General features: G+C 48.1%; 1 protein-coding gene across 3 annotated transcripts in view; it reads right to left on the bottom strand.

The window, feature by feature from the left end:
- The window catches only part of smyd3 (SET and MYND domain containing 3), an 894,585-nt gene that overhangs the window by 602,215 nt on the left and 265,558 nt on the right, over positions 1-26,812 (bottom strand). For all 3 annotated transcript variants that reach the window (XM_038815506.1, XM_038815488.1, XM_038815496.1), the window contains exon 4: positions 24,368-24,425. In XM_038815506.1, the coding sequence (XP_038671434.1) occupies positions 24,368-24,425 (58 nt within the window). The remainder of the gene's footprint in view (positions 1-24,367; positions 24,426-26,812) is intronic.

The raw sequence follows: 26,812 nt of genomic DNA, 5'->3' as shown, positions 1-26,812 counted from the left end.
ACTCCTTCAAAGCTCTGCGGTGACAATTGGTGCAATTTGTTTTTGTTTAGACAAGACAGAGGCCAGTGGCCAAGAAGTAAATCATGTGAGGAAATGTCCTTGTGCCACAAAACTAATAAGCAATAGACTGGCGAAGGAGCTCCAGTTAACTATCGAATTCATCGACTCAAAGAGGGCTACAGCCCATCGGGTCAGCGTCGGTCAAAAACCACAAGTTGGGGCGGCACGGTTGCACAGTGGATAGCATTGCTGCCTCACGGCGCCGAGGTCCCAGGTTCGATCCCGGCTCTGGGTCACTGTCCGTGTGGAGGTTGCACATTCTCCCAGTGTCTGCGTGGGTTTCGCCCCCACAACCCAAAGATGCGCAGGGTAGGTGGATTGGTCACATTAAATTGCCCCTTAATTGGGAAAAATGAATTGCGTACTCTAAATTTATTTAATAAAAACACCAAGTTTCTTCCTGTCTACTCTCTCTATTTCACTCACAATTTAATGCATCTCAATCATGTCCCCCCTCAGTCTCTGCTGCTCCAAGGAAAACAACCCCAATCCATCCAATCCAACCCAACCCAATCTCTCTTCATAGTTACATCTCTCCAGTCCAGGCAACATCCTGGGAAATCTCCCCGACACCCTTTCCATATTGGGATATGGGAAGAGAGCAGGGCAGTTCGATGAATTAGATTGCCCTCAAAAGAGCCAGCACAGATGTGGGGGTGGGGTGGGTGGGGGGAGGGGGGGGGGGGGGAGGAGGAGGAGAGAATGGCCTGATTCAGTGCTGCAACAATCGACATCATGCCCGGGACCTGTGTTGCTCTAACAAATGAAGGAGGCCATCTTTTCAATGCATTCCCTGGATTAACTGCCGACAGGCTTGTATTTCTACCTCATGTATTATAGGAACATGAGAAATAGACCATTCGGCCCCCCGAGCCTACTCCGCCATTCAATGAGATCAATGATGGGCCTCAACTCCACTTTCCTGCCTTTTCCCCAGGGCCCTCCATCTGGCTAACTCAAACCTGAGCATATTCAATGTCTCAACTTCTATAGTATTCGGGGTAGAGAATTCCAAAGGTTTACCACCCTCTGATAATTCCCCCTCATCTCTGTTGTAAATGAGCCACTCCTTATTTTTAAGCCATGCCAGCTAGTTATAGATTCCCCCATGAGGGGAAACATCGTCTCAGCATATACCCTGTTACGTCCCTCAGAATCTTATGGTGGTATACGTGCATTGATCACTGAAGGTGGCAGAACAGGTGGAGTGAGCAGTTAGTAAAGCTTATGGTATTCTGGGCTTTATTAACAGGGGTATAGAGGACAAGAGCAAGGAGGTAACGCTGAAATTACACAAGATACTAGTTAGACCTCAGCTGGAATATTGGGCTGGATTGTTCGCCCCACCGCTCCCATTTCTGCCTCGACGCGCCAGCCGGTCAATGGGGTCTCTCATTGTGGGGCAGCCCCACGCTGTCAGGAAACCCCCCCCCCCCCAAGTACCGGCAAAACAGAAACCCGCCGGCAGAGAATCCAGCCCATCGTGTACATACAGTTCTGAGCGTCACACTAGCGGAAGGATGTCAACACAGTTGAGAAAGTGCAGAAGGGGTTTACAGGAATGGTTCCAGGGTGGCACGGTGGCTAATAATGCTGTCTCACAGCTACAGGGTCCCGGGTTCGATTCCAGCCTTGTGTGACTGTGTGGAGTTTGCACATTCTCCTCGTGTCTGCGGGGGTTACGTCCGGGTGCTCCAGTTTCCTCCCACAGTCCAAAGGAGTGCAGATTAGGTGGATTGGCCATGATCAATGCGCGGGGTCATAAGGATAAGGCGGGGGAGTGGGCCCAGGTAGAGTGCTCTTTTGGAGGGTCGGTGCAGACTCAATGGGTCGAATGGCCTCCTTCTGCACTGTAAGGATTCTACGGATGAGAAACTTCAATTATGAGGACAGATTGGAGAGTTTGGGACTGTGCTCCTTGGAGAGAAGGCCAAGAGGAGATTTGATAGCGATGTTTAAAATCATGAGAGGACTGGACAGAGTAGACAAGGGAGAAATTGTTCCCGCTTCTAAAAGGATCAAGAAAGAGAGGGAACAGGTTTAAAATTATTTTCAAAAAGAAGCAAATGCGATGTGAGAAAAAACTTTCTCACACAGCGAATGGTTTGGGTCTGGAATGCACAGCCTGGAAGTGTGGTGGAGGAAGGCTCAGTCAAGGCATGCAAGAGAACATTAGATGGTTATTTGAATAGAAACAATGTGCAGTGATATTGGGAAAAGGCAGGGGAATGGCACTAAGTCATAATGCATGTTTGGCGAGCAGGTACAGACACAACGGGCAGGACTCTCCCATGCCGCACCGTATGGGAGAATCGCCGTTCACGCCACTTTTTCCAGCGGTGGACGGCGGCAGGTGATTCTCTGAGGAGCGGAGAATCGGCACCATTTGCGCCAGCGCGTTTGCCGCGGCGCCGGTCGCGTCCGGGCCGCCGATTCTCCGGACTTGATGGGCCTAACAGCCGCGCGGAAATGGCAGAGTCCCGCCACCACCGTTCACACCTGCTCGCAGCCGGCGGGAACTCTGTGTGTAGTGTCGGGGGGCGGCATGTGGGGTGGGGAAAAGCGCTTGTTCACGGGGGGGGGGGGGGGCTCCGATGGGGTCTGGCCCGCAATCAGGGCCCATCGATTGGCGGGCCGGCCTCTCCAGCCCCTTTTATTACGCAGCCGGCCCCTGAACCCCCGTGCCATGTTGCGTTGGGGCTGGCGTGTTGAGGAAGTCTCCCACACATTAGCAGGTTGGCGCGGCCCAACTGCGCATGCACAGGTTGGCGCGGCGGCCAGTTGGCACCGGGAAGGGAGGCTGGAGCTCCAGCACCGTGCTGGCCCCCTGTAGGGGCCAGAATCGGTAGTGCCAGCGCCCGTTTCGCGCCGTCGTGAAACGCAACGGCGATCACGACGGCGCGAACACTCTGCCTCCATTTCGGAGAATCCCGCCCAATGGGTCAAATGGCCACCTCCAGCAACGTAACTATTCGGTGATTCTGTGACCTCGCACACTGCTAAACTCCAATGGGTGTTGGCCCAACCTGCTCAAAGTTTGCTCACAAGATAACGTCTCCACCCCAGGGACCAACCGAGCCAACCTTCTCTGAACAGCCTCCGAGTTGAGTATTTCATTCCTTAAATAAGGAGACCAAAACTGTGCGCATGGCACTCGGTGTAGTCTCAGCAACCCTCGGTACAATTGTAGCAGGACATTCCTCCTCCCCCCCCCCCCCCCCTCTCCCTCCCTCCGCACCAACATTCCAGGATGTGTCTTTGCAACAGCTGGGCAAACAAGTAAGAGGCATGTTTTCTTCTTCCAAACAGCTCCTTGAGTCTACAAAACAACTGTCCAAAGTAACTCCTTGTCAGTAGGACTTTTGAAATGTTTCTTCAAGAGGTGCCAATGAAATTCAGTATTACTCCCTCGAACAATTTCCTTTCTCGCCATCTTGCACATTTTTCAATTATTTCCTCTACATTTTAAAGCGCTGATGTTACCGTTCATTTGTATTTACAGAATTTGACTACAGTATATTCTGTAGCTGGAGGCAGTAGGCTACATTGGATTTGATTAATCTACACTGATGGAAATGGAGAACATCATTAATAAATGAAACACTATTAAACTGTGGGACAAAAAAACAATTTCAGAGAATGGGCTGGGTTACAGCGACACGAGAAAGGATAATTAAGGCTGTGCTTACAACTCAACATCATTAGACACATGAGCTGTCAGCCATTACTCAGCAGGTGGCACCTTTCAAATCGGAAGATTGCAACATTCAAGTTTCACTTCAGAGACTCCAACGCTGTTCAGGTGGAAACGTCAATGCAGCAAAGAGGGGGTGTGCTGCACGGTTGGAGATGCAATGTTAAATCAAGGCCCCGATCTGACCCTTCAGTCGGATGTTAAAGGTGAGAAGTATTTAGTTGAGCATTTGAAACGCCATAGCATGCAAGGCTATGGACCAAGTGTTGGAACATGAGATTAGAGTATTACTGCTTGGGGGGCGGCAATGATATGATGGGCCGAAGAGCCTCTTTCTGTGCTGCAAAATTCTATGACTCCATAATCATGGCGGTATTTGAAGAGCAGGGTCATTCTCCCCCATTTCCGGGCCCTCAGCCAACATCACCAAACCGGATTATCTGATTAAATTCTCAATGCTGCCATGGGACTTTGCACTGTGCAAACTGGCTGCTGTGTCCCCCTGCATTGTAACAGTGGCTACGCTTCAGAATGACTTGATTAACCATGACGCACTTTAAAGCAAAGGGGATATATAAATGCAGCTTCTTTGATGTCAGTTTACACACTGGAATCAGGAACACAGTAACGCGCACTGATGTTCAGGCATCGGGACTGTTTCTCTCTGCTTTCTCAGCTGCCACAATATTGTTGTATTATTTGTGGAGGACAGGGGCACACATTGCTCAGTTTGTAATGTCTATCTGCTCCAATCTTTCTAGCTTATGCAAACTTGGCTGCATGTTACTTCAAATCAGAGCTCGTTCTCAACGAGCATTTTTGCAGTCTCTCTCTTCTCCGATTCTCTAACCAAAGGCAGGTCGGACCCACAGCACCACATGGGTAGGGCAAGGAGGCAAGTCCTAAGCCCGAATGGGAATCGAGCCCAGTCTTATTGGCACCAATTTGACCCACACCAGCCATCCAACAAACACACGCCCCCCCGCCCCCCCCCCACCCCCACCCAATCAAGAACTCCAGTTGCCGAGGCAAAAAACACTTTTATAAATAAAGTAAATATTTATTATTGTCATAAGTAGGCTTACATTAACACAGCAATGAAGTCACAGTAAAAATCCCCTAGTCGCCATATTCCGCCGCCTGTTTGGGTTTCGCTGGGGGAGAATTCAGAATGTCCAATTCACCTGACAGCACTTCTTTTTTTTAATGTTTTTTTTCAGACATGTAACAAAGCAGGTTACAACCCATAAACACCCTGGTGAAATATCTTCCCAGCAATCAACTATACAGTCTGTGCAAATTTTTCACCCTTTTTTCATCACCCCCCCCCCGCCCGCAACGAACAGCCCCTCAAACACGTTCACAAACATCCTCCACCTTTTCTCAAACCCACCCTGCTGAGCCCCTTAACTATTTAAAAAAATAAATTTAGAGTACCCAATTCATTGTTTCCAATTAAGGGGCAATTTAGTGTGGCCAATCCACCTACCCTGCACATCTTTGGGTTCTGTAAGCCCCTTAACTCATACTTTATCTTCTCCAACCGCAGGAAGTCCTACAGGTCACCCAACCAAGCCACTATCCCCGGTGACGATGCCGACCGCCACTCTGGTAGAATTCGCCGCCATACAATCAGAGAGGCGAAGGCCACTACATCGGCCTCTCTATTCCTTCTCATCTGTGAATTTCTTCACTCATAAACATATCCACGCCTGATGATTCCAATCAGCTTCTTTCAATGAACTTCTTTCAATTTGCACATGCCTCAGTATCTCCCTCTCCCCTCAGTGTTAATGATTGTCTTCATGACCTTTAAACTAGGAAGTGGAAATGGAGATTTCATTCAGCTCCAAAGGCACAGTTTCTGTTCATCCTTGTAGGTTTTCTGATTAGGAACCACCATCGCCTAGCTTGATTTTTAGTGCTTCTGCGTTTGTCAACCAACAGTCTTGGCCTCAAGTAGAAATCCAGCAGACTGCTTTAATTAATTGCTAGATTCACATTTCTTAACGCATGAAGATATATGAACGTTTGAAATAGGAGCAAAAGTTGGCTATTTGGTCCCTCAGCCTGCTCCGCTGATCTGTCTGTGCCTTGAGTTCCACATTCCCGTCTACCTCCCACAACCTTTGGTTCTCTTGCCCAACAGGAATCTGTCCACCTCCGCCTTTAAAAATATCCAATGACTGCCTCCACCGCCTCCTGGAGGTAGCAAGTTCCAAAGTCGCACAACCTTCAGCGAAAAAAAAAAAATCTTCTCCTCTCTGTCCTAAAAGGGTAACTCCGAATTTTAAAGTTGAGCCCCTTTCTGGTTGTTAGATGACACAGCTTCCAGGAGAAGGGGCAGGTCCTGCAATGAGCCAAAGAGAATCGAGATTCGAGGTGGGAAGGAAGCATCATCCAGATATACTGGGACATTGGAGCGGAGTTGGCAAAGAGGCAAGCGGCCTTTAATAAGGCAAAGTCAGTGCTATACAAGAGTGGAGTCAGCTTTGGAGTGGTGTACCCGGTGAGGCTGGGAGTTACTTCTGGGTCGAAAGACCATTTTATCAATATGTCGGAGGAGGCAGCGGCTTTTGTCAAGGAGCATGGACTTGGACTTAATTGAAAGGGTTCATAGAACATAGAACAATACAGCACAGAACAGGCCCTTCGGCCCATATTGTCCATCATCTGGTTCAATGGACCAACAACACCTGAACACTATGAGCCATCGCCGGCCTCCCCCCTCTGAGTCCCTCCCTGGCTTGATGGGCGGCCAGATCTTCAGACAGGGTTCAATTGGGACTTTAAGGGGACGGATGGGAAGGGTTTGTTTGAGGTGTTTTGTAATTCATATATGCTGTGCGGTGGGGGATGAGGGGGTCAATGTTGTTGGGGGTAATCAAATGTAGGGAGTTTGAGGGGGGGGGGTTCAGTCAAAAGGTCAAGAAATTTCCCTCACCTGAAGAATTTAAGGGCCAATGTGGTGTTTCAGCAGGAGACTCACTTGCAGGTGAGGGCCCAGATTAGGCTCCGCAGGTGATGGGTGACATATTTGGATGGGGAGTTTAGAGAAGAGCGGCAGGAGCTAGTGGGTGATAGTATGGAGGTGGACTGTAGGTACTCATAGGACCCAACCCCGGAGCTCCTGGCAAGCAGGAAGAAACTGCAGACGCGGTTTGATCTGGTGTCTATGGGTAAGGCGGTGCACCAGCTGAGCGGGTTATTTATGAATATGGGGATAAAGCCAGCCGCCTTCCAGCTCATCAGCAGACGGCCTCTCGGGAGATTATTCAGTTTAGGGACTCGAGTGGCAGGCTGGTGTCCGCCCTGGAGAAAGTTAATGGAGCATTTGAAACTTTGGGTAGGAAGCTTTACAGGTCGGAGGGAGGGAGTGGTGGTGGTGGGGGGGGTCAGACAAGTCAGAGTTTTTGGAAGGCTTCGAGTTTGCTGTGGTGGAGGAGGAAAAGCACGAAGAGTTGGAGGCGGTACTGGCCTCCGGAGGAGGTCTTGGTAGCGATATGGTGGATGCAAACGGGTAAAGTCCCTGGACTGGATGGTTTCCTGGTAGAGTTTTCTAAGAGGTTTGCTGGAGGGGGGGGGGGGGGGGGGGCAGCACGGTGGCGCAGTGGTTAGCACTGTTACCTCACAACGCTGAGGACCCGCGTTCGAATCCCGGTCCTGGGGTCACTGTCCGTGTGGAGTTTGCACATTCTCCCGGTGTCTGCGTGGGTTTCACCCCCACAACGCAAAGATGTCCAGGGTAGGTGAATTGGCCACGCTAAATTACCCCTTAATTGGAAAAAAGTGAACAGGGTACTCTAAATTTATTTTTAAAAAGTTTGCTGGGCAGTTGGCTCCGTTACTGGTCGAGATGTTTAAGGACTCTTCGGATCGGGGCTCCCTTCCCGCGACACTTGGGCAGGACTCGATTTGTCTTCTACAAAAAAAAGGTAAGGATCTCGTGGAGTGTGGGTCATACCGTCCTATCGCATTAATGTGGATGCTAAGTTATTAACTAAGGTATTGGCGCTGAGTTTGGAACCCTGTCTTCCTGAGGTTATAGGTGACGATCAAACAGTATTTATTAAGAGTCAGCAGCTATCTTCTAAAATGTGGCGATTGTTAAAAGTAGTTCTTACCCCCTCTGTCAGGCCTCATCCAGAGGTGATTTATCTCCATGGATACCGAAAAGGCACTCGACAGAATAGACTGGAGGTACTTCTTTACAGTTTTGGAGAGGTTCAGGTTGGGCCAAGGTTTGTGTTGTGGGTTCGTTTGTTATATGAGGCGCCCTCGGTCAGTGTTCACACCAACACCATGAGCTCGCGGTACTTTCAGTTAGGGGAACAACGCAGGGGTGTCCGATATCCCCCTTTCTGTTTGCCTATGGTCATTGCTTTTAAGGGCCTCAGGTAAGTGGAAGGGGATAATGGGGCCACTGAAGATCTTCAGGATACAAATTAAATCTGGAAAAGAGAGAGTATTTTCCGGTTAACCTGTCGGGGAGGGGGGGCCAACCTGGGGATGCTTCCTTTTTGCTTAGCCAGATCTAGCTTCAGGTATTTGGGGGTCCGGGTGGCTCGGGATTGGGCCCGGCTTTGTAAGCTGAACTATGCCAGTCTGGTGTGTAAGGTCAAGGCCGACCTGCAAAGGTGGGATAACCTTCCTGTCCTTGGCAGACAGGGTTCAGTTGATTTAAGATGACTATTCTTCCATGGATTTTGTTCCTTTCAAGTGTCTTCCTGTGTTCCTCTCTAAATCCTTCTTTGGGAAGATTAATGAGATTATATCATCCTTTATGTGGGCAGGCAAGAGTCCAAGGATTCGTAGGGTAGTCCTTCAAAGGGGCAGACAATGTGTGGGAGCCTGGCGTTGCCCAACTTGCTATTTTACTATTGGGCAGCTAACATAGCAAAGATGTTAGGTTGGTGCAGTGACCCAGGGTCCACTGGGTGCAGATGGAGGCGCTTACGTTCAGGGGATCTGGTTTGAGGACACTGGTGTTAGTTTCACTCCCATTCTTGCCACCAAAATACTCCAAGTCCAGTGGTTGTTTCCACTCTAAAGGTATAGAAGCAATTCAGACAACATTTTACATTAGATCAGTGTCAAAGCTGGCCCCCATCTGTGCTAACCCTCCGTTCGAGCTGGCGAGATTTGGGATGTGGGGAAGGAAGGGGTTGGAGAGATTCAGAGACCTGTTTCTGGAGGGGTGGTTTGCCCTGTTTCTGGAGGGGCGGTTTGCCCTGTTTCTGGAGGGGCGGTTTGCCCTGTTTCTGGAGGGGTGGTTTGCCCTGTTTCTGGAGGGGCGGTTTGCCCTGTTTCTGGAGGGGCGGTTTGCCCTGTTTCTGGAGGGGTGGTTTGCCCTGTTTCTGGAGGGGCGGTTTGCCCTGTTTCTGGAGGGGCGGTTTGCCCTGTTTCTGGAGGGGTGGTTTGCCCTGTTTCTGGAGGGGCGGTTTGCCAGTCTAGAGGAATTGAGGGTGAAGTTTGGGCTCTCGGGCTTGGACTCATTCAGATTTCTGCAGGTTCGGAATTTTATACGATGGATCTTCCCAACATTCCCCATGGCGCCGCCAATCTCTGTTGGAAAGGGTCTTTTCGCTGACGGGGTCAGAGGAAGGTAGTACGTCCAGTAGTATATATGGGCACATTCAAGCAGAGGATTTGGTTTCAGTGGAAGGGGTCAAAGCTTGGTGGGAGGAGGAATTGGGGCCCATAATAGATAATGAGGTGTGGAGTGAGGCCTTTCGCAGGACTCCACATCTTCATGCACGAGGCTCGGTTTGATCCCGCTTAAAGTGTTAAGAGTGCATCTGACCAACTCTGGGATGAGTCAATTTTTCACGGAGGTGGACGATAGATGCGACCGCTGTTTCGGGCTTCCAGCCAACCACGCGCACATGTTCTGGTCTTGTCCTGGGATTGTGCGCTTTTGGGTCTCCTTCTCTATTGGCACATGACGTCGATGTTGAATATTGAACTGGAGCCATGTCTGTTGCCATATTTGGGGTGTTGGACTCGCCAGGGCTGCAGATGGGTACGGGCGGCGGATGTCTTTGTCTTCACCTCGTTGATTGCCCGGAGGGGTGGGGGTCTGCATCATCACCCAGCACTTCAGTATGTTTGGGAGACTTGATGGAGTTTTTGACCAGCTCCAGGGTCCCAGGTTTGATTCCAACTTGGGTCACTGTCTGTGTGGAGTCTGCACATCCTCCCTGTGTGTGCGTGGGTTTCCTCCGGGTGCTCCGGTTTCCTCCCACAGTCCAAAGATGTGCAGATTAGGTGGATTGGACATGATAAATTGCCCTTTGAGTCCAAAATTGCCCTTAGTGTTGGGTGGGGTTACTGGGTTATGGGGATAGGGTGGCAGTGTTGACCTTGGGTAGGGTGCTCTTTCCAGGAGCCGGTGCAGACTCAATGGGCCGAATGGCTTCCTTCTGCACTGTAAATTCTATGAAATTCTATGAAGTACACAATGAGCGGTTCGGTCGAGGAGTTTTACCGGAGGTGGTGACCTTTTCTGGTTTACTTTAAGGAACTGATCACCGTCAGTTGTTAGGCAGGGAAGGGAGGGTGGGTGAAGGGTGTTACTTTTAATGTTTTTTTCTGTAAATTGGTTTTGGTTTGTTTGTATAGCTTTGACCATTTTGTAATTTATAAAACAAAATCTCAATTAAAAACTTTTTTTTTTTAAATGGTCTGGGGAATAGTGGAATTAGGCAAGTGGCTCGTTACTCAGCCGGCACAGACACGATGGGCCATGTGTCTTCCTGTTCTGTAAACTTTCTATGATATGGAGCCAAGTGGTGGATAGAATTAGGATACAAATCAATCTTGACCTCATCGAACAGTGGCGGAATAGTTTTGAGGGAGGAATGGGGCAGGCCAATCAATATGTTCTGTCCCGAACGTCAGGTAGAAGTTTCAGGATTGGCTTTGATGTCAATAAAATTTCCCGTTCCAATTTTCTCCAGCTCCCTACCCAGTCAGATAGCCTGATGACATTCAGCCTCCAGTCTCCTGACATTAACACCGGATGAAGCACCAGATGGTTGGCAATGTCCTTGGAGCCATGTGCCAGCAGGAGATGAACAAATAAAAAATGCAATGAGGTAAGTGTGCAAGGAGATATCATTGACCGGCAGGACTTCTCACAGAAACCACAGCCCCCTCCCCCCCCCCCTCGCGGGCCCGAATGTTCAGGACGTTGAGTTATAATCGCACAGCAAGAGGCTATGATAACATGTTCGAAGCCAAACAGTTAGAGATTACGAACATACTGCGGAAAGAATTTAAGTCAGCATGTTATCACATGGTCGACTAACTGGTTGATATGTCGTCTTTAAAATTCTTCAGGATGTTAAATGAGCAAAAGTATGACCCAGACAGTCATTATCAGAAACGTACGGTATTTACAGTGCCCTCTTGACATCATTTATCACTGAAAAGTAAACGACACAGAAACTGGGGCTATGAGAGATATTTGGCCCAATTAATTGGGTCCAGAAAAAATTACAAAGCAATCTCCAGATGTATCCACTGCTTCTGTATTCCCATTTCTGCGCCCTTTGTTGAATGCTTAACCTTTTAAAATCAGTCAAATTCTACATTTTTAAATGCTGCACCCATGGACTGAAAAGCACCGGATGCATGCTCTCAAATCCACGATTCGTTCCAATTACTCAGCTTACATTAACACAACATATTGAAGGCTGCAGCAAATGTAAACGCAGCCTAGCTTTTCCTTAAAACAAAATTCAGTGACAATTATAGTTTACACATTTTTCTTAAAATGGCATAAATTTTCACTGGTTCAGCTTTCAAATTGCCTTACGAAAGCATTTTCTGCAGAATACTTTAACACTATTAATCTGTTAATTGCTCAATGCCCTTTAATGGGTTCTCTGACACTAAAATAGAGTAAAGATTACTGCACGTTAATGCCCCAATCAGCCGCAGGAAGTTTGCACTGCCCTGCTCATTACTTCATTGGAATCTTATCCAACTTGCGCTGCTCCCAGTTTTTGGCACGAGTTACAGATTTGATCTCGGCTGCTGAGGGCTTCAAAAACTCTCAAGCTGGGCACGGTCCTCAATTTCACAGTTAAACATTGGTGGCGGTGCAGTTCACTCAGCCAGCCCGAATCGCTGTGACAGGACGCAATTTTACAGGTGCACCCTGGGGCTGCAGAGGGTGATGGCAGCGGCTTCAACTGGACACTAGGTCGACATCCGCTGGAGTATTGTGTATCACTCTGGGCGCCACACTGTAGGAAGGATGTGAACACATTGGAGGGAGTGCAGAACACGTTCAACAAGAATGGTTCCAGATGGTACCATGTCGTGTTGGGTACACTGGTATAACACTGGCTGAAACTGGATGCAGTTTAGATCAGAAAGATACTCCAGACCTTGAAGTTAGTTCAGTCAGGTTTATTGAACTAATAGCACAGTTAGCACAGTTCTCTGTGAGTTCGACTCTCTGCTAACTTAAGTGTGGTTACTCTGTCTGACTGAACCAGACTAGCTCTTAGCCACATGGTGGGGGTGTGAGATTGTAACAACACCCTTGACTGACTCTCTAGATGTTCATCAGTGGAAAGAGGCGGAGTGTGAGTGCCTCGTGTCTTTTATAGTCAGATCCCACCCCCGAGTGTCCTGCCTGCTTATTGGTCATGTTCTGTTCTCTGTGTCCATTAGCTACTTGTCTGTATATCATTTTGTGTGTGTGTCACGCATATCATGACATCAGTGATGAAAAACATCAGCAATGAGGATAGATTGGAGAGGCTGGGACTGTTCTCCTTTGAGAGAGGGCGAAAGAGAGATTTGATAGAGATGTTCAAAATTTTAAACACAGATTTAAAGTGATCTGCAAAAGAAGCAGATGTGATGTGAGAAAAAAATCTTCACACAGCGAGTGGCTGAGGTCTGGAATGCACGGCCGGGAAGTGCGTTTGAGGCAGGTTCAATCGAGGCATTCCAGAGGGCATTAAATGATTATTTGAATAGAAACAATGTGCAGGGACACGGGGAAAAGGCAGGGGAGTGGCATTAAGCCATGATGCTCGTTTGGAGAGCTGATGCAGAAACGATGGGCTGAATGGCCATCGCCTGTACCAAAATCATTCTGTGATTCTGCAAACTTCCTTTCCATTAAATGGTCGTCCTGGGGTCTCTCCGCTCTTACCGTCAGCCATTGACGTGTTTGAAGGATTTTGCTGGGTTATAACGTACCTTCCTTGGCCATCAAGCCCTGGGTGGAACTCGAAGGGTAAAACAGTACTACATGCAAAACAGATTCAAAAAGAGAAAAATGGATCCGGATTTATAGATCACATTAGCAATTCTTTCCAATGTTTCCAAAACACTTCATATGGTGAATTACTTGGAGTCCAGTCACCTAAGTGAGTAAAAACGTAATCTAAAAAAATCAATTGTGCCATCTAACTTTCATTTTATTTTACATAGAATTTACAGTGCAGAAGGAGGCCATTCGGCCCATCGAGTCTGCATCGGCTCTTGGAAAGAGCACCCTACCCAGGGTCCACACCTCCACCCTATCCCCAAACCCAGTAACCCCACCCAACACTAAGGGCAATTTTGGACACTAAGGGCAATTTAGCATGGCCAATCCACCTAACCTGCGCATCTTTGGACTGTGGGAGGAAACCGGAGCACCCGGAGGAAACCCACGCACACACGGGGAGGATGTGTAGACTCCGCACAGACAGTGACCCAAGCCGGAATCGAACCTGGGACCCTGGAGCTGTGAAGCGATTGTGCTATCCACAATGCTACCGTGCTGCCCTGATGTAGGTAATCAGAAAGGAATATTTAACTCCATAGTTTAATAATATGGAAACATTAGGCTGCATTTTGCAGGAGGGATAGTTGTTGACAACAACAGTTCACTGGTTCTTGTAGTACAAAGGGTCAACAAATAGGATGTGCTAATATGTGACATAAATGATGATGTATCACTGACACTAGTCAGTCAAGTGTTCAACTCGAGACCGAGAGGGAGAGCACGAGAGAGAGAGACAGCACAAGAGAGAGTGCAAGAGACAGTGTGAGAGAGCGAGTGAGAGAGAGCAAGAAAGAAAGAGAGAAAGCGTGAGAGAGTGCAGGAGAGAGCACGTGAGAGAGCGCGAAAAAGAGAGCGAGTGCGAGACAGCACACGAGAGAAAGGCGAGACCATCATGTTCAGGAACAACATGCCTACTCTGTATCCTGTTTGTCATGATATGCAGACACGCAACCAATGGGTCATCAGAACAGGACACAACCAATGGGTATTCAGGACACCCAGAGGTGGCATTACCACAAGGGGGCACTACACAACCACTATAAGAAGGACAAGGCACACAGGCTCTGCCTCTTCCACCGGCAGAAACCTAGAGAGCAAGACAGGGTTGATTAACAGCAACATCACACTCTAGCACGTGGTCGAGAGCACGCTTGTATAGTTAGCAGAGTAGACTGAGTTAGTACAGTCAGATTAGCAGAGTGTCGAACTCATTTAGGAGCATTGTTAATTGCTCAATAAATACGTTGACCTTAGCTCAGAGTCTGGAGCATCCAACAGCAGAGCCTACATCAAGTAGCAGCCTAAGCAACATAACACAACATAGTACAGGACTGACTGCTCAATATCCCGAGTTCAACTCAGTAAGGTCAGAGATCACCAGCTACCGAATCCAGGCACGATGGACAAGATTCAGGGTCCTCATCAACTCAGGACCACCGGTAATCTTAGTGCTAACTAGCGTTCGTTCAAACAAAAATTCCAACTATACATGGAAGCATCCGACCTAAATGGCACAACCGATGCTCGGAAGATAGCTCTTCTACTGACCACTGTGGGTGACCATGCGATAGAAATCTTCAACTCGTTTCAATACACTGAAGGGGAGGACAAAACAAAATATCAAACCATCCTGGAAATTTTTCGACAGCCATTGCGAAGTGGACACAAACTAAATATTTGAGTGCGGCATCTTTAAGCAGAGGTTGCAAGGTAAAGATGAATCCTTCAATAGTTATCTAACTAACCTGAGACTGCTAGCGCAATCCTGCAACTTCGGTGACATAACTGACCCCATGATCAGAGACCAAATCGTTTTGGAGTCCACTCTGATCCTCTGCGAGAGCAATTGCTGAAAATTAAGTACATGACCTTAAAAGTCGCTATTGAAACGTACACTGTGAATTAGCATTCAAAAAAAATCGCTACTCACATAACAAAAATGCTGACAGTGAAAAACAAGCCTCCCGCGAGGTGGAGAGTGTTCAGGCCATCCCCTGGATGCAGCGTCTCCACATCTTCAATGGCAGCAATTTCGCGTGCTCCTCCCGGGGCCCGGCACATGCGCAATACGACCGGGAATATGAAGCAGCCGAGAACCGCACCGCACAGGTGCAAACGGCCAGGAACCGCACCGCGCATGAGCAACGACGCACTGAGTGTCATGGTGCCGACATCATGACGTGCGTAAACTGTGGGACCGCCCACTTTAGAAATAAATGCCCTGCAAGAGGCAAACGGGTTTACACTGCAAGAGTTTACACTGTGGGAAACTTTTTTTTTAAATTTAGTGTACTCAATTCATTTTTTCCAATTAAGTCGTAATTTAGAGTGGCCAATTCACCTACCCTGCACATCTTTGGGTTGTGGGGGCGAAACCCACGCAAACACGGGAAGAATGTGCAAACTCCACACGGACAATGACCCAGAGCCGGGATCGAACCTGGACCTCAGCGCCGTGAGGCAACAGGGCTAACCACTGAGCCACCGTGCTGCCTCACTGTGGGAAACTTAACCACTATGCAGCCCTGTGCAGATCTGCACCACAAGTCAGGAGTCAGCGACCACAATTCAGGCAGGATCGCATCAGAAGTGTGCAACACCGACTGCATGACTCTGATCAAGGCAGTGCTCCAGATCCAGACGATGACTACCTGGATAACACATACCGAGTAGGCATCATCACCAAGTGCGAAAGCTCCACACCGGGCACATCGCAAGTCCGGTCAATCCTTGCCGTGGATTCCGAGGACGAATGGAACGCAGTGATGGATGTCAACCAATGCCCCATCCACTTCAAACTGGACACAGGTGCCTCTGCCAACTTGAACTCGCAGTTGAGAATCAAGGAGGCTCCCAAAATCCTTCCAGCTGCCTGCAAACTCCAGGACTACAATGGCAATGCAATTAAGGCACTGGGGTCCTGCCATCTGACAGTGTCCAACCGACACAGAGACAAGCTTACGCTTCGAGATTGTTCAACCAGACAGGGCGTCCCTGCTGGGTGTGCACGCCTGCCAGCAACTGAACCTCATTCAAAGGGTCTACACCATGAAGCCATCTCATCCAGATCTTCAGGCCAGCATCGACGACATCCTGACCCAGTACCCAGATGTCTGTAGCGGGATGGGCACACTTCCGTACGAGTACAAGATTCTGCTGCGGCCTGATGCCAAACCAGTGGTCCACACACCACAAAGAGTCCCTGCTCCACTGAGGGAGCGACTGAAAGCAGAGCTCACAAGCCTACAAAAGAAAGGCATCATCTCTAAGGTCACTGAACCAACCGATTGGGTCAGCTCGATGGTGTGCGTAATAAAGCCTTCGGGGGACCTACGCATCTGCATCGACTCCAAGGATCTAAACAAAATCATTATGCGGGAACATTACCCAATCCCAAAAAGAAAGAAATCACGAACGAGATGGCACACGCGCGCTTCTTCGCAAAATTGGACGCATCCCAAGGGTTATGGCAAATTCAACTTGAAGAATCCAGCCTTTGACATATACCTTGCACTACTAGCATACCGGGCGACTCCCTTGTCAACTGGCATGTCACCAGCTCCACTGCTGATGAACAGGGACCTGCGAGCAACACTTCCAGCCCTACACCTGCCCAACCCAGATCACCTACGTACTACAAAAGATGCAACAGCTGCGCAGCAGTCAGAAACAGAACTATGACACACATGCCACTGATCTGGACATGCTATCCCCAGCAGACACTGTCAGGATCAAGACACCCGAGGTGGGTGGTCTGCCTCGGCTGTCAACGTTCGGCAGGCCGCTGTGCTAGAAATGTCTGACGGCACCATTGTTTGTAGAAATCGAAGGGCACTGTGGAAAATCATACACCCACAACCAATTCCCCCTCCACTTCCACCTGTTGAAGTGCCACCTCCAGACACCACTAGCCATGAGTCCACCAGTCGTGCCTCCCACACACCTATCAAGACACCGGCATCCCCTCCGCCACCTCTCCAGCGGTCATCGAGGATCAGGTGGAAACCCAGAGACTGGACTTATGAACATTTGGTTTTTTTATGTCCACTGTATATGCCAGTCATTCTTAACACTGTCAGCCGTAGCTCCCGTTGCCACATTAGACAGGCACATACACATGTATATATGTATTTAAAAAAAGGGGAGATGTCATGATATGCAGACATGCAACCAATGGGTCATCAGAACAGGACACAACCAATGGGTAATCAGGACACCCAGAGGTGGCATTACCACAGGGGGGCACTACACAACCACTATAAAAAGGACAAGGCACACAGGCTCTGCCTCTTCCACCGGCAGAAACCTAGAGAGCAAGACAGGGTTGATTAACGGCAACATCACACTCTAGCACGTGGTCGAGAGCACGCTTGTATAGTTAGCAGAGTAGACTGAGTTAGTACAGTCAGATTAGCAGAGTGTCGAACTCATTTAGGAGCATTGTTAATTGCTCAATAAATACGTTGACCTTAGCTCAGAGTCTGGAGCATCCAACAGCAGAGCCTACATCAAGTAGCAGCCTAAGCAACATAACACAACATAGTACAGGACTGACTGCTCAATCTCCCGAGTTCAACTCAGTAAGGTCAGAGATCACCAGCTACCGAATCCAGGCACGATGGACAAGATTCAGGGTCCTCATCAACTCAGGACCACCGGTAATCTTAGTGCTAACTAGCGTTCGTTCAAACAAAAATTCCAACTATACATGGAAGCATCCGACCTAAATGGCACAACCGATGCTCGGAAGATAGCTCTTCTACTGACCACTGTGGGTGACCATGCGATAGAAATCTTCAACTCGTTTCAATACACTGAAGGGGAGGACAAAACAAAATATCAAACCATCCTGGAAATTTTTCGACAGCCATTGCGAAGTGGACACAAACTAAATATTTGAGTGCGACATCTTTAAGCAGAGGTTGCAAGGTAAAGATGAATCCTTCAATAGTTATCTAACTAACCTTAGACTGCTAGCGCAATCCTGCAACTTCGGTGACATAACTGACCCCATAATCAGAGACCAAATCGTTTTGGAGTCCACTCTGATCCTCTGCGAGAGCAATTGCTGAAAATTAAGTACATGACCTTAAAAGTCGCTATTGAAACGTACACTGTGAATGAGCATTCAAAAAAATCGCTACTCACATAACAAAAATGCTGACAGTGAAAAACAAGCCTCCCGCGAGGTGGAGAGTGTTCAGGCCATCCCCTGGATGCAGCGTCTCCACATCTTCAATGGCAGCAATTTCGCGTGCTCCTCCCGGGGCCCGGCACATGCGCAATACGACCGGGAATATGAAGCAGCCGAGAACCGCACCGCACAGGTGCAAACGGCCAGGAACCGCACCGCGCATGAGCAACAACGCACTGAACGTCATGGCGCTGCCATCATGACGTGCGTAAACTGTGGCACCGCCCACTTTAGAAATAAATGCTCTGCAAGAGGCAAACGGGTTTACACTGCAAGAGTTTACACTGTGGGAAACTTTTTTTTTAAATTTAGTGTACTCAATTCATTTTTTCCAATTAAGTCGTAATTTAGAGTGGCCAATTCACCTACCCTGCACATCTTTGGGTTGTGGGGGCGAAACCCACGCAAACACGGGAAGAATGTGCAAACTCCACACGGACAATGACCCAGAGCCGGGATCGAACCTGGGACCTCAGCGCCGTGAGGCAACAGGGCTAACCCACTGAGCCACCGTGCTGCCTCACTGTGGGAAACTTAACCACTATGCAGCCCTGTGCAGATCTGCACCACAAGTCAGGAGTCAGCGACCACAATTCAGGCAGGATCGCATCAGAAGTGTGCAACACCGACTGCATGACTCTGATCAAGGCAGTGCTCCAGATCCAGACGATGACTACCTGGATAACACATACCGAGTAGGCATCATCACCAAGTGCGAAAGCTCCACACCGGGCACATCGCAAGTCCGGTCAATCCTTGCCGTGGGTTCAGAGGACGAATGGAACGCAGTGATGGATGTCAATCAATGCCCCATCCACTTCAAACTGGACACAGGTGCCTCTGCCAACCTGAACTCGCAGTTGAGAATCAAGAAGGCTCCCAAAATCCTTCCAGCTGCCTGCAAACTCCAGGACTACAATGGCAATGCAATTAAGGCACTGGGGTCCTGCCATCTGACAGTGTCCAACCGACACAGAGACAAGCTTATGCTTCGAGATTGTTCAACCAGACAGGGCGTCCCTGCTAGGTGTGCACGCCTGCAAGCAACTGAACCTCATTCAAAGGGTCTACACCATGAAGCCATCTACTCCGGATCTTCAGGCCAGCATCGACGACATCCTGACCCAGTACCCAGATGTCTGTAGCGGGATGGGCACACTTCCGTACGAGTACAAGATTCTACTGCGGCCTGATGCCAAACCAGTGGTCCACACACCACAAAGAGTCCCTGCTCCACTGAGGGAGCGACTGAAAGCAGAGCTCACAAGCCTACAAAAGAAAGGCATCACCTCTAAGGTCACTGAACCAACCGATTGGGTCAGCTCAATGGTGTGCGTAATAAAGCCTTCGGGGGACCTACGCATCTGCATCGACCCCAAGGATCTAAACAAAATCATTATGCGGGAACATTACCCAATCCCAAAAAGAAAGAAATCACGAACGAGATGGCACACGCGCGCTTCTTCACAAAACTGGACGCATCCCAAGGGTTATGGCAAATTCAACTTGAAGAATCCAGCCTTTGACATATACCTTGCACTACTAGCATACCGGGCGACTCCCTTGTCAACTGGCATGTCACCAGCTCCACTGCTGATGAACAGGGACCTGCGAGCAACACTTCCAGCCCTACACCTGCCCAACCCAGATCACCTACGTACTACAAAAGATGCAACAGCTGCGCAGCAGTCAGAAACAGAACTATGACACACATGCCACTGATCTGGACGTGCTATCCCCAGCAGACACTGTCAGGATCAAGACACCCGAGGTGGGTGGTCTGCCTCGGCTGTCAACGTTCGGCAGGCCGCTGTGCTAGAAATGTCTGACGGCACCATTGTTTGTAGAAACCGAAGGGCACTGTGGAAAATCATAAACCCACAACCAATTCCCCCTCCACTTCCACCTGTTGAAGTGCCACCTCCAGACACCACTAGCCATGAGTCCACCAGTCGTGCCTCCCACACACTTATCAAGACACCGGCATCCCCTCCGCCACCTCTCCAGCGGTCATCAAGGATCAGGCGGAAACTCAGAGACTGGACTTATGAACATTTGTTTTTTTTTATGTCCACTGTATATGCCAGTCATTCTTAACACTGTCAGCCGTAGCTCCCGTTGCCACATTAGACAGGCACATACACATGTATATATGTATTAAAAAAAAGGGGAGATGTCATGATATGCAGACATGCAACCAATAGGTCATCAGAACAGGACACAACCAATGGGTAATCAGGACACCCAGAGGTGGCATTACCACAAGGGGACACTACACAACCACTATAAAAAGGACAAGGCACACAGGCTCTGCCTCTTCCACCGGCAGAAACCTAGAGAACAAGACAGGGTTGATTAACAGCAACATCACACCCTAGCACGTGGTCTAGAGCAAACTTGTATAGTTAACAGAGTAGACTGAGTTACTAGAGTCAGATTAGCAGAGTGTCAAACTCATTTAGGAGCATTGTTAATCGCTCAATAAATACTTTGACCTTATCTCAGAGTCTGGAGCATCCAACAGCAAAGCCTACATCAAGTAGCAGCTTATGTCACTCGAAGTAACATAACACAACACTGTTTAGCTGTAATACTAATAAACAAGTGTGAAGCAGGTGCCAGGGTATGACTACAGTTTGCCAAGTAACAGAGTCCTTGGGCGTGATCCAATGGCCACACCCACCCGAAAAGCAAGCGAGGCCAATAAAAGCTGGGAGGACCCGCTCCCGAGATCTACCCGGCTCGCAATGCCCCGCGAGATCTAACGCAATCTCACAATACGTTGCAATGTAAATCCTGCCTATTGTGGACGTGATCACTTTTTAGCAAATCTGCATATTAGAGCGAGATAGCTAGTCTCACTTTAATGTGTGGATTCCCAAGGTACCCAAGGCCTTCACATCGAAGATCTGGGGGTGAGCACCGTTCAGCACTGGTCTGCACAAACGGGGGTCAGATGGAATGGCACTTGTGAGGATCTCCCAGGGGATCAGAAGCCCCCAGGTGCATTCACTTTGGGCAGGGTGGTACACTGGTTATGCTGGTGCCACCAGAGCACCCTGGCACTGCCAAGGTGCCCAGATGGCATTGAATGCCAGCTGGCAAGGGCACTGTCGGGCTGGTACTGCCAATATGGCATTTTTGGCTGTTGCCGATCGGGCCGGGTGTGCCCTGCGTGGGTGTTGGGAGGGGCAACAGGAACATCCCATAGTGTATTGGGGCTTGGGGGAGTCGGGGGTCACGTTGGGGGCTTTGAGATCGGGATGCCATTTAAAACTGGCACCCCGATCTCTTGCTATAGTGAGGAGTTCTGGCGAGCGGAGCCCCTCGGTGAAGACAACGGGGCTAATAGCGACCTTGGCCACGCGTTCCCCGCTGAGGTCCATTATTTCACGCGTGTGGCATTGTGTAACCATGGCGTTGCGAATATCCCCGAATATCTCCATAAGTGGCTCAGTATTAGATGCTTGAATAGACCTCCTGGGGCACCTAGCTAACAAGTTATACAAATGCAAGTTGTTCTTGTGAAATATATTAGGGTTTAATTCAGATCAGACGCCATCACTCTGGTTTGATATTTCAACTGCCTGTAAAAGGGGGATTTTGACCAATATATTTGCTGACAGGATCAAAGAACACAAGAAAAATCTAATTCAAACACCAAGATGGAGATTTCAACTTGTTCCTGCTCCTCAAAATGGCAACATGGTGGTTGTCACGATTCCCCTGGAAGGAACGGGGAGAACTGTCTGAGCTTTCAGGTCAGAAACTTACGAATAACATAATGAAATTGAAACATGAACAGGTACATTCGAAACCAATTTCACCAAGTTTAGCAGTAGCTAATGGAACCATTCTATCATAGTGGAGGGCGGGGGGGAGAAGGTAATTTCCCCCCCCCCCCCCCCCCCCCCCCCCCCCCCCCCCCCCCCCCGGTTCACCTTACCAAATCCACAACACCCACAAGTGAATATCCAGTGACGCTTACATTATCTCACGTCATCTTCCCCCGAGGTCTTCCACAACCAGATGTTTAAAACATTGCACCCAAATGGCACAGGATTTCACATCTGGCTCTGGGTTCACTTCCCTTATAGGCGGCTCACTTGACTGCTTCAAAATGTTCTGAGCCTGTCAACGTCCATATAGTTCACTCCCATCCATCCAATGTGTCCCCAAGTATTTAGATCACGAATGAAACTTTCAGCGTGGGTCATCAGCCATGTTTTTGTGAGCATTTCTTGGAATTGTTTGCCCCTTCTCATGGACAATGGGGTGACTCTAAATGCAGCGCAGCCTCCCTCTCACCCATCTATTAACCATCCCCATTAACAATGCATTGATTAACAAGCTGCAGAACTATTTGGGAGCACACGGGCTCAGTTTAACAGCCGTAGCCACCCCAACAGTGACTGCCACAGCATCGGAAATGGAATTGAAACATAAATGATCAGAGCTCAGCAAGGAAGTACTGTGTGATTGTCACAACAGGCAACATTATCACAGTTAAACTGCTGCGGGGCCTGCCGACACAGAACCGTCTAATTTCAACTGTCCTGTCCATTTTAGCGTGCCTGAGAGGTGGTGGCTTGCAGAAAGCTGGTTTGACACATTGTTAGTGTTTCAATGAGCGCACAGCACTGGGTATGTAATTAACGTACAATTATAAGGAAAACCACAGTCCTAAACATGATCTGGAAAATTGCAGGGTTATTTTTACTGTCAGGCCCAGTAGGAGCATGTCCTGTTCGGAACTTTTAAAATATGAACTGTGTTCTCTGTGGATTTTTCTGGAACTGACTTATTCTTTTCAAAATGGACAAAAAAATGGCCGCCGATGGTCATCTGACTTGGTCATGTCTTCAAAACTGCCATATTGTCTCGAAAGGACAAAAGGGGACATTCCAAGCGATAAATGTCACTACCCATCTCGTGAGACCATCAAAAAGATATTTCCCGATTTAAATGGGTCATTCTCAAAATTTAAATGTGTCAATTCCAGTGGGTGAAAGTCCGCAGACAACAGCGTAGCTGGTAACTAATCAACTGAAGTCCAACACCAGGTTTGGAAAAGGGAACTGTGGGATTCCATATGGCAAGGCAGCCACGCTGCTCTCTCTTTTTAATCTTTGAGTGCTCTCTGCAAACAAAGAGCGGCAGAAGAAAGGGCCACAACACCTATTCTTTAAGAGCTAGACAGTGTAACATCGGACGGTCTCAATGTCGGTTCCTTTTGAGTCCAGCAAAACAATGTCCTCACATCAAGACGCCAAGTAACTAATTTTGTGACCTGAGCAGCACGTCCAGCTCTTTGAGAGAATTCTGCAACCACTCAGGTGTACAACTTTGTTTATTGAGTTCATCTGGACTACACTTTTTTTTTATAAATTTAGAGTACCCAATTCATTTTTTCCAATTAAGGGGCAATTTAGTGTGGTCAATCCACCTACCTGCACATCTTTGGGTTGTAGGGGCGAAACCCACGCAAACACGGGGAGAATGTGCAAACTCCACACGGACAGTGACCCAGAGCCGGGATCGAACCTGGGACCTCGGCGCCGTGAGGCAGCAGGGCTAACCCACTGCGCCACCGTGCTGCCCTATCTGGACTACACTTCAGGAGCGAAAACATCTTCTTTATCAGATCGGCAACGTGCGTTTTCCAAGATGAGCCAATCATGTGAATTCCAAACTATTCTTTCGTTTCTAACTTGTAAAAGTGCATTATTCTCTATAACTGTACTTTGGTGCTGTCTGTGAAAAGGAGTTGGGGAGTGAGTGATGTGGCATTGGATTACCAGGGTGAAAGCACATAAATAATCCGCTTTATTTAAACCCACAAATGTTTGCTGCTGGTTATTCAAGCTGACCGTATAATCAGGGGTTAAGAAACACACATGTCTTTCTTTTCAAAAACAATACTGATCGAGGACAGAAGAAAAAGGAACCGAGGGCTCAGTAGTTCTCTGCAGCCCCATCCCTAACCCAATACTACCAAAATCAAATCTTATTAGTGAAAATCCAACAGGAGTCCCACCCTGTCTCTCGTCCCCTGTCGACATGGTAACCTGCAGCCAATCGGACACAGCAAATGCAGCTTCTTTGAAAGGACAGAAGTACTTACTGGACTGAAGGTCGGACACAGAGTACAACTCTTCTGATGAGCAGGGTGATGCCGTGATCTGCAGAAGAAACATAGATAATTATAACATCCTAATTTTAGAAAATCCTCCACCCGCCACATCTCATACTCGTCGGCCCTGTTCTCCCCTTTCTTCTGAAGACTTGCCATCTGCATTCTGTACGGCAGATGTACAGGCACCTCCTGGGACGCCTTTAGAAAATAGGGCTGAAGGAAGCCATTCGGCCCTCCATGCTCATGTTGGGGCCAGTGGTCATCAGTAAGCACCTCAAACATGGGGAGGGACACTATACCCTTGCTCATTCTCCCTGCAACTTTGGATTGATATGTTAAACAGGTGCCCCCTCAGGGTGGACATAAAATATTCCATTCCACTATTTTTAAGACATGCAGGAGCATTCCATCTGCTTTTTAGTCAATGGATTTTAAAAAATTCTTTCATAGGATGTGGGTGTTGCCAGCATTTGTTTCAAGTTTTAGCTTACCTAATTTAATTGTGGTTGGAGATAGGTAGTGAGGGGGAACGCAGCTCTGGCAGCTCTGCTGGAAGCAGTTGGTTTTAGGAGGCTAAAGAAAGAACATCTACCTCAGCCTTGCTAGAAGAAAAGCCATACTATAATAATCGCTTATTGTCACAAGTAGGCTTCAATGAAGTTACTGTGAAAAGCCCCTATGGAGCAACGGTTAAGAAAGCAGATGGCGGAAACCTAAAGTCCAACTAGTTGAGGAAACTGGAGAAATGAAGAGAAGTTTCCAAGAAGCCTGGAGTTAATGGATCAGAGAAAACTGGGAACCAGAATAGATTGATGTTCATTAAAGTCAGAGTGTTGAAAATACATTGGATCATGAGAGGCCAGAAATATATCTACTGTAGGGCTAAGTTTGTGAGAAATTACTACAGATGGGGGACATTATTTGAAATAATTGTGGAAATCAGTGGATGGACCTCAAGAGTTTGTATAAAAGCCTTTAAGACATAGGAAAGTTGTAGGAGAGGTATAAAACCTGAAAGTGAAATCTTGATAGAAGCAGCGGAGGGAAAACATAATGTAAAAGAAGATTTGAAAGTGTGACTTTTGAAAGTGGAATTGAAATCACTCTTGCGGAAGCTGGAGTTCAGTGAGACAAGGTGGTTCACGGTATAAGAATCATCTGGGAGGGGTGTTTTGAGGAGAAATCCACAGACATTCACTGTGGTTCAGAAAGGAGTGCATCTTACCACAGTCATCTTGTGTGCTTAAAAGTGACTTTGTGTGTTAATGTGGGCATTGGAGAGTAAGATGTACTGAAAAATAAGAAGTGTGAGATCACATTGATAGGGCTGCACTATAGGCCCCCAATTGGTCAGCAGGAAATCGAGAAGCAAAAGTGTAAGGAGATTACAGATAGCTGCCGTTAAAATAGGGTGGCAATAGTCGGGGATTTTAACTTTCCCAACATTAACTGGAACAGCCATAGCACTAGGGGTTTGGATGGAGAGAAATATGTTGAGTGTATTCAGGAAGAACTCTTTGTTCAATATGTGGATAGCCCGACTAGAGAGGGGGCAAAACTTGACCTCCTGTTGGGAAATAAGGAAGGACAGGTGACGGAGGTGTTAGTGAGGGGTCGCTTTGGGACCAGTGACCATAATTCCATTAGTTTTAAGATAGCTATGGAGAATGATAGTTCTGGCCCAAAAGTTAAAATACTAAATTGGGGCAAGGCCAATTTCAAAGATATTAGGCAGGAACTTTCAAAGGTTGATTGGGGGAGCCTGTTTACAGGCAGGGCAACAGCTGGTAAGTGGGAGTTGGTGTTAACTAGGGTTCAGGGTGAGCACATTCCTCTCAGAGTGGAGGGTCAGGCTGGGAGATGGAGGGAACCCCTGGATGACTCAGGATATCGAGGCCATGACCAAAACGTAGCAGGAGGCATATGGCATGCATAGGCAGCTGGGATCAAGTGGATTCCTTGAAGAGTATAGGGCTTGTCGGAGTAGAGTTACAAGAGAAATCAAGAGGGCAAAAAAGCGACATGAGATTGTCTTGGCAGATAAGGCAAAGTAAAATCCAAAGAGCTTTTACAGATTTACAAAGGGTAAAAGGGTGACTCGGGATAGGAAGAGGGTAGGGCCTCTTAAGGATATACAAGGTCATCTAGGGGCTTTTCACAGTAACTTCATTGAAGCCTACTTGTGACAAGAAGCAATTATTATTATTATTATGTGCAGCTCCACAAGGGATGGGAGAGGTCCTAAATGAATATTTCTTGTCAGTATTTACTGTTGGGAAAGGCACGAATGTGGAGGGAAATTGGGGAAATAAAAAGTGGCGTCTTGAGGAGTGAACATGTTACAGAGAAGGAAGTGCTGGAAATATTAAAGCGCATCAAGATAGATAAATCCCCAGGACCTGATGGAATGTATTCCAGGATGTTGTGGGAAGC

The sequence above is a fragment of the Scyliorhinus canicula genome, chromosome 1 (genome assembly GCF_902713615.1).
Source record: "Scyliorhinus canicula chromosome 1, sScyCan1.1, whole genome shotgun sequence".
NCBI lineage: Eukaryota > Metazoa > Chordata > Chondrichthyes > Carcharhiniformes > Scyliorhinidae > Scyliorhinus > Scyliorhinus canicula.
The sequence above is the reverse complement of the archived record's forward strand: the minus strand, read 5'-3'. Positions and strand labels throughout refer to the sequence as shown.